The sequence below is a fragment of the Rhipicephalus sanguineus genome, chromosome 4, assembly GCF_013339695.2.
Source record: "Rhipicephalus sanguineus isolate Rsan-2018 chromosome 4, BIME_Rsan_1.4, whole genome shotgun sequence".
Taxonomy (NCBI): domain Eukaryota; kingdom Metazoa; phylum Arthropoda; class Arachnida; order Ixodida; family Ixodidae; genus Rhipicephalus; species Rhipicephalus sanguineus.
The window spans coordinates 24355333-24368234 of record NC_051179.1 but is presented as its reverse complement, the minus strand read 5'-3'; the positions used below and the strand labels follow the sequence as shown (position 1 = coordinate 24368234).

General features: G+C 43.8%; 2 protein-coding genes across 42 annotated transcripts in view; one reads left to right on the top strand and one right to left on the bottom strand.

The window, feature by feature from the left end:
• The window catches only part of LOC119389619 (uncharacterized), a 106743-nt gene that overhangs the window by 24304 nt on the left and 69537 nt on the right, over positions 1 to 12902 (top strand). For 4 of the 40 annotated variants that reach the window (XR_007415711.1, XM_049414508.1, XM_049414505.1 and 1 more), the window contains exon 6: positions 7084 to 7163. The exons of 23 other annotated variants lie outside the window; for them this stretch is intronic. Coding sequence is in view for 5 of the 17 variants with exons in the window: in XM_049414508.1 (XP_049270465.1) it covers positions 7084 to 7163 (80 nt within the window). In the remaining 12 variants the exon portion in view is untranslated. Of the gene's footprint in view, positions 1 to 5678; positions 5714 to 7083; positions 7164 to 9103; positions 9122 to 12902 lie in introns of all 40 variants that reach the window. 13 more of the 40 variants (XR_007415712.1, XR_007415710.1, XM_049414503.1 and 10 more) reach the window with 5 other exon arrangements.
• LOC119389624 (contactin-1a) overlaps positions 1 to 12902 on the bottom strand; it is a 250246-nt gene that overhangs the window by 169929 nt on the left and 67415 nt on the right. The gene's annotated exons all lie outside the window — the stretch shown is intronic.

Below are 12902 nucleotides of genomic sequence, written 5' to 3'. Positions count from 1 at the left end.
TATATAGACGACTTAGTGTGTAATCAGGTATTGATGCAACCTGAATGATGCAGTATCTTTTAAATAATTCTGCTGTGTAGCAGTGATATGGTACTTCACGGGGTAGACGCAAAGCTTTCTTTTGCAAAGCTTTCTTTTGCTAATGTTTACAGTTGTCGTTGCGGACCATACAAGAAAGGCATAATTTAATAAAGAAGAAAACAACGAGTTATATATGAGCATGTTGACAGAAACCGGAAAGAAGTAGCAATGGCGGCGCATAACGCCGATTATCCGAGATAGTTTAGTAATAATATGGTTCACGTGATCATCCCATGTCATGTTTTGCGAAAAATACACGCCTAATCATTTAAAACTTTTGACAACTTCGATTTTTGAGTTATTTAACGAAATGATGGTAAACTGAACTTGTGTGTGGCGGGGGTGAAATAAAACAGCTTTTGTTTTATTTATGTTTACTTTCAGGGGGTTTACTTGGACCCATGAATTAATTTCAAACAGTGCATTATTCGCTCGACTACCTAAATCGCTGCTACATCTGCTTGAAAAAAACAAACCCGTATCATCAGCGTATATAATGTAATGGGCTGATTCATCAATACGGACTACCTCATTAATATAAAGTATAAGGAAAAATGGTCCCAGGATGCTTCCTTGTGTGACGCCTGTTTTAATGGATTTTGTGGCGGAATGTTTGCCTTCAATTATGAGGAATTGAGTGCGGTGTTGCAAGTAAGGCATGATTAATTTCTGCGCAATGCCTCTTATACCGTAATGATCCAACTTTTGTAGGAGAATTTTATGAATAATGAGGTCGAAGGCCTTTGAGAAGTCCAGAAAAAGACCGAGTACCATATTTCGGGATTAAAAATTTTCTAGAGTGTATTCCTTTTGTGATGTATTCCTTTAATATTGTTTAAGCTTAAATGTGTTAAGTTAAAGCTGAAATGACGACATTGAGTATTTTTATGCTGACAAAAGTAGTGTTCAAGAAGACTAAGCAGTTGTGCCACGCCTCTGGAGCGGTCGTGAATATGGAGAAAACTAAGATTTGGTTACTGGGGAACAAAACCCTCTAGATCTACTGGTATTAGTTGGAACAGTGCACCGCTCAGGCACCTTGTCCCTTTGCATCAAATAGGGAATAAGGACAGAATTGTAGTAGGCGTGTTGCTTGTAAATGTACCGTGCTTGTAATCAGCCAAGCCATTTTAAAAATACCGCTTTATTGTTAAATTCGAGGCTGTGACTTAATAATGTTTGAAGTTTGAAAAACAGCGTGTAGGACGAAAACATGCTTTATTTTCGGAAAAAGACGTAATTCCATTCCCATTCCATTCCTCCAAGCGTTGTCCCCATTCCGTTCCGGGGTCGCGGAAATGTAGAATGATTCCGGAATCATTGCAATTCCGGAGCGGCAACTCCACAACACTGAAAGGCGGCAAAATGTGGGCTCCACCTGATGCCGGCAGTGTAGGACCTGTTATGATGATATACTGCCGCCTCCAAAGCGCTCTTCCAGCCTCCCTTGAATCCCGGGTATAACTTGGGGTACATTTTCAGGTCTCTTATCAAGCGTTCGGCGAGAGTGTTAGCTTCAGGATGATAAGGTGCTGGATATCGAAGCGTAATATTTCTTTCACTGGCCCAATTGCGCAACTTTTCACTTCTAAACGCTGGTCCATTGTCCGCAACAACGATCTTGGTGTTCTTGAAGATTTCTCTCTCTAAAAGTGCTATGACGCAGTTGGCGTCTTCTCTTCCCGCTTTGGCGGCCACAAAGCGCGTGCACTCATCCACGGCGACCAGAAAAGCTTGAGTTCGTTTGACGCCTTCACTTTTCTTCTTAACTTCAGCGAAATCAAGGTGAACAACTTCGAATGGTATAGCTGAGTATTCTGGCATCACCATTCTGTTTCCACGCGGTTTGTATTTTGATTTCACCATCTGACACTCATGACACATCTTGACATAACTGGCATCATCTGCTTTCATGTTGTTCCATGTAAATCTCTGGGTGAGCTTGTGGTAGGTCTTTGAGAATCCATTGCGCCCTTCTGAATGTGGACTGCTGTGATATAACTTCAGGACTTCTGGCACTTTTGTTTCTGGGATGCAAATCTTCCCATTTCACAATTCCATTTTTTGGGTACCCTCCCATAGCTTCATCAAGTTAATGCTTTGTTTAGGAATTTCTTGCGGCACGTGGAGACGTGATAGTGCGTCAGCATATTGGTGCTTCTGGCCTGGTCTATGCATTATATCGAAACTAAATTGCTGAATTTCACTCACCCATCGAGCTATTCTGCCTTTTGGCTGTGTAAGTTGCAATAGGTACGTCAACGCCTGGTTATCAGTGAACAGGTTGAAATGTTTACCTTCCAGGTAACTTCTCAAGTACCTCAGCGACATTACGATGGCTAAAGCTTCCTTTTCCGTCGTTGTGTAGTTTTCCTGCGTTTTCGTGAACGTACAGGAATAGTAGCCGATGACCTTAAGCTCTCTCAGGTTGCTCATTTTCGTCCCGTTGATAAAAAATGGCGCCTGCAGCATAGTGAGATGTGTCGGTGTATAGTTCAAACGGTAAATCATAGTCAGGCAGTGTCAATACAGGGTCGGATGAGATGACTTTGACAAGTTCTAGGTAGCTCTTCTCACATTCGTTGGACCAGACAAATGGAATTCCTTTCTGGGTCGGTGCGGTCAGACATTTGTTTTTCTTACATAGTCTTCTATGAACACGCGGAGTGACCTGCGAGTCCAAGAAACACTCGTAAAGAATCTATGTCATAGGGCTTTGTCAGCTTCTTGATACGCATCACGCTCTCCTCTTTTGTACCCTTGGTTCCGCCGTCGAAAGTACTTCCCAGAAAGACTACTTTCCTGCAAAGAACTCACTCTTCTTTATGTTGATTTTTAGTCTAGCAGCGCTAAGTGCCTCAAGGACTTTCTCTAGGTGCTCTCCGTGATCTTCTCGTGTTCTTGAGCATACGATGAGATCATCCACATACACATTACAAAATATACCGATGAAGTTCTCGAGTACTCCATTCATCATCTCCTGAAACCATGCTCCAGAGTCTTTCCATCCGAATGGTAGTCTGTTGTACTCATAGATATCGAAAGGGATGACAAATGCGGTAAACTTTTTCGTATCTTCTTTAGTGGCACCTGCCAGTATTCTTACACAAGTCAATGCGGGAAAACCATTGACATCACCCAGTCTCGTCAATGATTTCATCAATTCTTGGCATTGGGTAGGGGAAAAGATCAGCTTGTTTATTTATTAGTCTGTAATGCTTACATAGACGAAATGACCCATCTTCTTTCGGGACAATTGTAATGGGCGAAGCAAAGGATGAAGTTGAAGGTCTGATGATTCCCGCTTCCAGCATCCCTTGGAGTTGCTGCTTCAACCAGACTTTCTTGTCGTGACTGAGGCTATATGGCTTTCTCTTGACGATAGTGCTGTCGCGTAATAAGAAGGGTACCTCAATGACTGTTGTGGCTTCTGGGTAAGAACCAATGCACAGAAGCTCCGGAAACATCAACGGTACATCTTTTTTTTGGAAGATGGCTTACAATCAGCCCTATGAGTGACATGAAGTTTACCGCACTCCGTTCCAATCGTCGCCACAATCGTTCCAGAGGATATTAACCTTCATCCGTGTCATATTAGGCCTTGGTAAGATAAAGTCAAAGTTGACTCTGGGAACTACCATAGCTTCCCAAAGTCAATTTCTCGCCTTCATACTCCTAGGTAAACTTCTGTCCATCTATAATATTCTCTGCAAGAGCTGTTGTAGCCGCACACACGAATAGATTTTCCATGCACAATGTTGCTAGCCTTGACTAAGCTCTCGTTGATTAAAACCGACAGAAGTGCCAGTGTCAATCAAAACTGACAGAATTCGGCCATTGACTAACATCGGACACTCAATATTCCAGTCTTTGTGAGAAGTAGTTTCCTCAACAGTGCATGTTTCTCGACTGAAGTCTTGACACTGTTCAAATAATCCCATACTGGGGGGGGGGGGATGCTGGGACACATTGAGTGACATAATCAGCTGCCTCCCATGACGATGTCTTCTTGCCACGGTAATCACCTATGCTGATATTTGTCACCTTATCAGGTGTGCTATAATCTGGGGCTGTTGTATAGTATTTCAATGCCAAGAGTAGCTCGTCCTTAGAGGCGATGGACCTTGCTTGCATCTGCCTTTGGTAATACCTTGTCATACCATGCATGACAAGAGCAACGACTGACGGTCCGCCAATGTTGTAACCGCCACTTATCTTTAAACGTACTCCCTGATATTAGTGCATCTCCGTCTGTAGATAAGGGCACTATTCCAAAGCTCTACAGGATTCATCTCGAAAGCACTTGCAAAGCTTTTCCTCCATGCTGCCCAAGAAGTGCTTGCATGAATAATATTTGCAAGTCAAACCACTTCCGTGCGTTTCCCACAGAGAAAATGCCTCATATTAAATATGTGGTCTTCATCGCTTGTCCACTGTTTCTAGTACATGCATATTCGTAAAAAATCCAGCCATACAGTGGCGCTTGACGAATCGCCGTCAAACACCTCAGGTCTCGCATAAACGTCCCTCTTGTCTTTTGTATTTGCAGCTTCAACAAGAATTCCTAAAAGCTGCTCCTGCTGCGTCATATATAGCTTCTGCATTTCGAGTAATGCGTAGTGGCACCTGAAGTGTCGCAATGAGTGCCGCTTGTTGTGTTCGTATTTCAAACACCGGCGGAGGCGCCAAATTTCAAGAGTCATGCTCACAGTCACCTACCTTGAGTGACAAGGCCATCAAACCGTAGCTCCGGCGAGATTGGCAATGTCTGCAGAAGACTAGGAGTTGTAGTGCCCTCCTGCAACTCGACGTATTGCGGCATCTACCTGGAAGCCCACGATGAGAGGTCGCTCCTGATGGCGTGTGAAGTCGAACTTGATCTTCATTTGCAGGTTTCTTGACCTCGCTGCGCCAATGTAAAGTTTCTATGCAGACCATGCGACTGCATCGGTTTGTTGAGACATTTACCTCGTCGTCGTCTTCTTCTTCTTGGCTCTCCTCGCTAGCGATGTGGATCGCTGCAAGAATGTAGTTCAGTAATAAACATATTAAACAGTTAAAAAGCTGTGTGACTCACCGCACCAGGGCTTAAAGTCGGGAAGGTTTGGGGCCCACCCCTCCCTTCCGTTCTTTAAGGAGGGGTTGTATGTATGTGTGTATGTATGTATATAGGTCGCCGCCCTCTGAGGGTCACCCCCCCCCCCCTCCAATGAAGGGAGACTTTAAGCCCTGCACCCAACAGAAGTTTCACATGAAGCAGCCGTTTTACTGGCAGCAGGTGATGAAAGAGCGCCATTCCAAAGAGAAGAATGCAGTGCGCCATAGGCATAGACCACAGAAAGTAAACAGCGTGTTTTTTTTTTATCTAAGATTTGCTCCTATGGTTATCTTGCTTTCAGAAAATATGAATTAACGCTTAATGACGTGTCTGTTTTTAAAGCCAGCCTTCACATTGTAGAGCACATAATTTAAAACAGAAATTGCTGCTTTCTTTTTCAAGAATAGAATTCTGTTAAAGGAGAATAGCAAATATTTTTTGTATGACCTCAGCATGTTTCCTGCAAACGTATTTAATTTTATGTATATTTTTACTGCAGTTGTGGAAGTGAGTGGCTCCAACGACAGCAGCCGAGTGAGCCTTGGCAGCTTGGCCGAGGAGCCTGCTTTGACAGGGGCAGGGTCGGGGACGATTTTATTGCAGTGAGTCAGCCATTATATATGGCTTTTCCTAGTCTAAACTTGATATGCAAGTTGCGTTACGTCTAAGTCTTGACTTGCAGATAATGTGTGTTAAAAAAACGAAGCTTCGCTCGGATGTGTGTTCGAATGTGTGTGTATTGTATGCGATTTAGTTGCAGTTCAGTTGTGGTGCAGTTGTAAGTTCACGAGTCTGTGGGTGCGGCGATTAACTGCTTATAAAACAGCTTGGGCTTTTATTGCTTATATTGTTGACTACAAAATTTAAAACTTTTATTTCATGAGGTGCTGATTGATCAAGTCTCCAAAGCATGGATCTGTTTGACGTAAGCTAGTCACAATGGCCGTTGGAGCCTGCTTACATTGGGGAACATGACAATACTCTTTACCAGTTATCACAAAATGGAGCTGTTAGAGTACCAAATATTGTCAAGCTTAAGGGGGGGGACGGTGATCAAATCGCGAAAATAGCCAAAAAAATCAATTTTTGGAAAACACTCGTTTTGGCATCTCTTGTCTCTTATTTACACAGTATCTAAACGATTACGCTGAAAACGCACACTAAGTGCCCGAAAAAAATAATTTTGTAAGTGAGGTCGGTGAAAAAGAAGCCCAAAATCGTTCTAAAACTGCGCAATTCACGGCGTCGTATCTCGTCTTTCCTGCCACCGAGCGTCGCCATCCTGGCGTCATTTTAAACCTCAAAGTTCCGCCTTTCCGTTCCCCTCTTCTTGCTTACGATCACCGCATAGAAAAAGTGCAAAGAACGAAAAAATCGGAGGGCGTTCTCACGAACCTTGCTATGTACACGGCACTTCTATTGGCGGAGCAGACGACACCATTGAGATACGCTTGTCTATTGGTTGTTGCCATGGTGACGGCCGCTGTATTTACGAGCGGAGTGCTTGCTGCTTGATCACTCCGCGGCCGTAAGCACATGAATGGCCGCTGTTCAAAAGGTCTCGGGTGTACTTCTTACAACCAATGCACCGAGATCTGTATCAGGCGTTAAATGCTCCTAGGTGCTCATTCTACACCAGCTCATGTCCGCACACTTCTATGCAGCAGTAAAGCTAACTGCATCAAATAGCACGTACAATTCAACGCTTGTTGTTGTGGCTTTGCGAAAAGAAAGCTCTGTGCCCATTCATTCTGTGATATTCCCAAACTTGTAATCGTGTGGACTAGAGCTACAGGCAGTTTGCTCCATGTGACTTGAGCGCCTTGTCAAAAGACACTTCAAGCACAAACATAGATGTTAACAGCCATGAAAAGTTTGCTTACAATTAATTTTGTTGTGTGCAGGCGCAACATTTTCTTGCACGATGTTGACATTCAAAATGATGACCTCTTTATACCAGAAATCTGGAGACCGGACATGGAAGGTTAGTGTTCTGTACATACATATAAACAATACTATAGCTTGTATATTAATTAACTTTGAATGGCTTTCAAGATGCCCCTGTAAGCGAGCGAGAAGCAATAGTGTCACATCGTGTAAACACAAGCCAAACCAAATTATGGCACCCTCTCATGAAGCAGCACTTGGCGTATAGGCAAGGCATTGCACATAAAACAATATTTGTACTCACACGGGCTATGACAGACTTAATTTTAACCTGCTTTCTATTGCAGTAGTAGAAAATTTAGGTGGTTACTCTAATTAAGTGGTCAGTACTTCTCCAGGTGGAGCATGTGGTGTATTGTATTAATTACACAACAGCCGAAACTGGAAGATATCCTCTTGCCATGGAATTGCTGAGCACAGCCATTGCAGTTTCTATAGCAGACTGGCCAGAAATGGACCTATCTATAAGGGTACGACTGTGAATGGATGTGCATGCACAGCGACATATTTTGGCACAAGGCAGTTCCTTTGTCACTTCATGCAGAAATAAGTCGGCATTATTTTGCAGTTTTTCATAAGGTCAAGCTTTAAGAAAGCCCACATCTGTGGCACACTGGACCACGACCGTGGCTTGTATAATGCAGCTAAGGAGAAAGTTCAGCACAGTTTCATTTACACAATGAAAACAAGGTGGATCAACACAACTACAGAAACACTGTGGTCCTGCATCACCACAGGTATATTCGGATTACACTGTTCATGTCATACTTTTGCCAGCTATTCAAGGTGCCACTTTTCAACCATTGAGGGAGGCATCATCAGCACAAAGCACTCAGTGCGCATTGCTGCTTTAAATGTGTATTAGGGTGATATGATGAGATAGCCTGAACGAGAAAATGATGCAAGGTAGCTATTAAGAAGTTGGTAACTTTTAAGAGAATCATTCCTTTGTCATTTTGAAGTGCATTATAGTTTGCATGGCTGCGGTATGTCTTCCGTCTTTACAGCACTCACTGAAAGGTCTTGTACGTGACTTTTGTAGGCAGATTCACACACATGAATTCACATACATCATGTGGAAAGTGCCTGTAACATCATGCCCTCTGAACTCATGCATGCACAGGAACACACGTTCTACACATGCTGTGTAGAACATAGAAGGTGCAAAATTCAATTACATCTTCAAGATTTGTACTCTTGAGAGAGGGCAAACAGCATGGTTAGCCCAATGCAACACAAAGAACGATGCGTATCATGCAGACGGAAGATGTTTCTCCTACAAACTGCCCTTATGTGTGTGCACACTTCAAAATATAGCTAGTCTTTGTCAGGAGGTACTGTGTGATTGAAAATGACTTAAATCTTCCAAACCAAAGGGTCATGAAAAATGGTGAACACAGGACATTTGCAAGATGCGTGACATAAGGACAATGGCACAAAAGAACTGGCAAACTTCAGAAATTTGTGGGCCATGAACTCATTTTGCTGTATTACGTGCACGGTAGGAACATAAGTCACATTGCACATAACAGCCCTCCAGCTAGATTTCTATCACATAGCAAAGTTCTTTAGTTCCAAAATTTACCAGACAGTTGCCACGCATAATGTTAACGATTGTGCCAAATACAATTGCTTAGTCAAATACAATAGCAAGTCACAAATACAATAGCGTCACAAGTATGATGCCTCCAGCCGTCACCACTTTTTTGATTTATTCATAATCATAAGGAATAAATACGGAAACATGATGCCGATTTCTGCAGTTTATTTTGCAGCATGTGACACAATGCAGATCACAGTCACACATTTTAGTTGGCCTTACTTACACAAGCATGTAAACGAGGAATATCTGAACTGCTTGATTGGAAATCACAGACCATCTTTTTGTGCTTCCTATGTTACTCTGCTGGAAAAGTTGTGTTGTTTTGACGAGTTTTATTAAAGTAATGCTAAATTTGAACTATTCTCCTTTTACAGATGACGATTGGCCACAAGGCAAGTATATTGTTGGACTTGCTTAAAATGAATATTTCACTATTTCCAACGTTAGTCGTGCAAAAGTACAGCATGAGCCAAATGAGTAACTTAAAATAGTTGTAGAGTTGCTTGACGCTTCTGTGTGTGTCATTTGACCCGTGTAGGAGTGTTACCGGCAAGAGTCGCCTGACTCCCTCAGAAGTGGTAATGTGATCCTTAAGATAAGAGTCTTTTCATTCTTCCTAAGTGTCAAGGTACTTTCCTAGAGCGCACCCGCTCCGACCCACCAAGAGTGTTAACGTGTCTCTTCAAAGAGAGTTGTATATGTGGCAAGTCAGAACCCTCCGAAGAGAGTCACACCTACTGGTTTTTTTTCTTAGAGTGAAACTGACGGAAAAAAGACAAATTGCTTTAACCCTTTGTGTGTTCATAGTTATTTTTCACATAACAGAAAATATGCCAGCTGAATATCTAAATAACGTGCTTAGAAATAGTATGAAGCAGTTTTCACCAAAACCATTATTTCACCAAAACCCAGGTACTACCATTACTTCACGAGAAAAAAGTGGGATGTACCTGCGCCACTGACCCATGACGTGTCTTTGAAAAAGTGGGACAACACCTGTCCCATTGTCTCATCAGGGTACTAAGCTGTAATACTTTTGCCAAATTTCTCGCACAAAAGGCCCGAAGCAAGTGATACAGGGGGGCACTTAAAATACTGTGCAAAAAAAAATTTGTGGTGGACCTTTTTGCAGATGTGGTACACAATCTGCACCTGCACCTGTTGTGCTGTGCCCTGTGGCTCTATCTAACCTCTTGCATACACCAACCATTTTGGCTCCTTTCTGTCTCTTCGGTTGGTGTAGATAAGGACGCACACCTCAGTTATGCCTGTATTTCCACCCATATTTAAGGTCTCTTCGATTTGGCTTGCACTGCCTGCACTAGTTCTGGAAAGTGCCGTGGCGGTGCGAAGCGGTGCTGTGAGCGCGCAGCACCGGTTCAGCAAGTGCCGGTGCAGCCGCGACACTACTGACACTACAACGCGGCGGCTGCCACCAAAACAAAGATGCAGATGCAGGCTGTGTTGGCTGAACAGCCGACGCGACGTGTATCGCTGGTGTTGTTTACCAAAAACACTGCCGCGGCGGCACTCTTCATAGCTGCCGTATGGAACTGTTTGACTCTGCAGCGACGACGATTCCGACAACGGCGACCCTCACGATGACTCCGAGGATAATTTTGACGGTGTATGTGTTTTGGTCGCCTGCATGTTGGTACGTGAAGATGGAACTCTTGTTCCCGGGTACGAGAACGTCGTCGGCAAGTTCCATCAGTGTGATTTCAAGAGACTGTTCAGGCTATCTAGAGAGACGTTTGACTGGTTCAATGGAAAATTTCACTGGTTTCGACCTTCTATGAAGGTGCGTGCGAGGCCATGCAACAAGAAAAAACAAAAATATCTTGGGTCCTTTGACCGACGCTAAGACGGCTTAACGCGAAAGTTCAGTTCAGTTATCCAGGAAAGTGTACGCTCGCAAATTTGTGCTCAAATAATTTTACCGACGTCGCCACTTTTTTGCACGCTAGACTAGAGAACGAATGTGGAATTCTTGTAGACCATTAAGAAACATGTATACGCACGCTCGCATGATGAATACATTTTTAAACTCCAAAGCTTTTCTAGAAGACTTCCTATAGCCTCAGCTTCACAATTTCGCAAAGGCGAACTGAGAGCGCAGCTCGCAAGTCGCGCCACGTCTATATTACTTTTTTTTTTTGTGTACCATTCGTATTGCCGTCAAGCACGGTGGATTTTTCTGCTCACGAGAGATGTAAAAAGATCCGCCTTAATAGCTGCCGAAAAGACGTGGCTAAGATTGCCCGTCGGAGTCAGCAGTTTAACATGCTTTTGCACGCCCTGAACAACAACACGCAGCGTCGTCTGCTCTAAGCTTGGGAGGAGGACGGGGCGCACGCCATGCTGCACTTCTTTGCACCTCCTCTTGAGCGAGTGCAGGCCGGCAGAGAACTCGTGCAGAACTACGCTTGCACCTTGACAGAACGAGGAAACCGGTGCAGCGGGCGCGCGCAGCACTAGCAAAACGAGGAGGACGGTGCTGCAGCCGTTGAACTGGTGCCGCTGGTGCAGCCAAATCGAAGAGACCTATAAAATTGTGGCTGTGTATCAAGGCAAGCCACATCAATGTGGTGTCACCAAATGCATTGAATCCTGTAAGTGCATTTACGACTGCTGCATCAGGTTCATTAGCTCTATTCAGATCTGCGGTATTGGCTTTTCAAATTAGAACTTGTATACTCATGTTCGCTTTCACTCGCTAATAATAATGTCGGGGCTTTTACGTCCCAAAACCACAATATGATTGAGGGGCTCCGTAGTGGAGGGGCTCCGGAAATTTTGACCATCTGGTGCTCTTTAACGTGGACTAACATCACGCAGTACATGGGCCTTTAGCATTTCGCCTCCATCGAAATGTGACGGCCTCAGCCGGGATCGAACACGCGACTTGGCTGTGTACAGCATGAATCCCATTAATCTTTTCCTTCGGCTCTTAATTTCAGAACAACATTTTAGCCACTGCTTTTGGTCACATTGCCAATGCTCACATTGTCAATGGTCACATTGCCAAAGGCTCTTTCAGTCTTAGAAACTGCTTCAGCCTCTTCAGACAGACTGCCATAACATGCACAGATGCACCTTTGTCTGTCAAAAATTTTGTTCCCGAGGTTTATGTAGATCTGGGTGTGACTAACATATTAGTGATGGAAATCTGGCCACATTGATGTCTATTCTGCAGTTGCATGTGCTACACCTTTGATAATTGTTGGGTTTATATGACCAATACCACCACATGATTATGAGTGATATGCAGGCACCGGAATCTATGCTCTTCAGAGCAAAATAAGCGCAAACTGCAGCCACGACACGAAGATTAAGCTCCGGTAGTTGCGCACTACCCCATAAGTGCCGCACTTGGTTATGTGCGCTACCACAGCAAAATTTCGTGTGCACTGGCACGTGCTAATAGCAACGGCCTTTATTTATATCATGGCACTTCATGACGTACACCATTTTCACTGAGCGTTATAACATAACCCTGTACTAACACTTCATTAACACAGAATTGTAAAGTTTCTATGCAGACCATGCGACTGCATCGGTTTATTGAGACATTTTAACCTCGTCGTCTTCTTCTTCGTCTGGGCTCTCCTCGCTGGCATTAGCGATGTGGATCACGACACTGCCGGCTGTCATTCCCCTCGCGCTGGTAATATCGTACCACGTTTCCTATGGACGCCTCTTCCGTCCTTCCATTTGGTCCAGTATAATACAATGTCTTCAGAAGTCCTTGTTGCTTAGCCCTTTTAACAACGACCAGTGAATGGAACTTTTGAGTCCAACCCTTTCTTAACCAATATCATACACCCGGGATCGATATCTGGCATCTTTGTGCTATGGCGACGGTCAAAATTCTTCTTTATGGTACTTCTGTATTTCTTTTGCTGGAGTTAGCTCTTTGGGTGTTCCTTCAAACAATCCTGCCAACTAAGCCCAGCTCTTTGTCAGCTGGTAACCAAGGAACAGTACCAAAGGCGGCAGTGTTGCGGAATGGGCGCCTTCATTCCATTCCAATTCCATTCCTTTCAATTCCTCGGAATGAAAAAACTTAGCCCATTCCCACTCCGGGAATGGCCGGGCAGTTCAATTCCATTCCTGTAATTCCTCAACATAGGAAAGGTATCTTCATAGTTTTATCGAGTTAAGAATGAACGC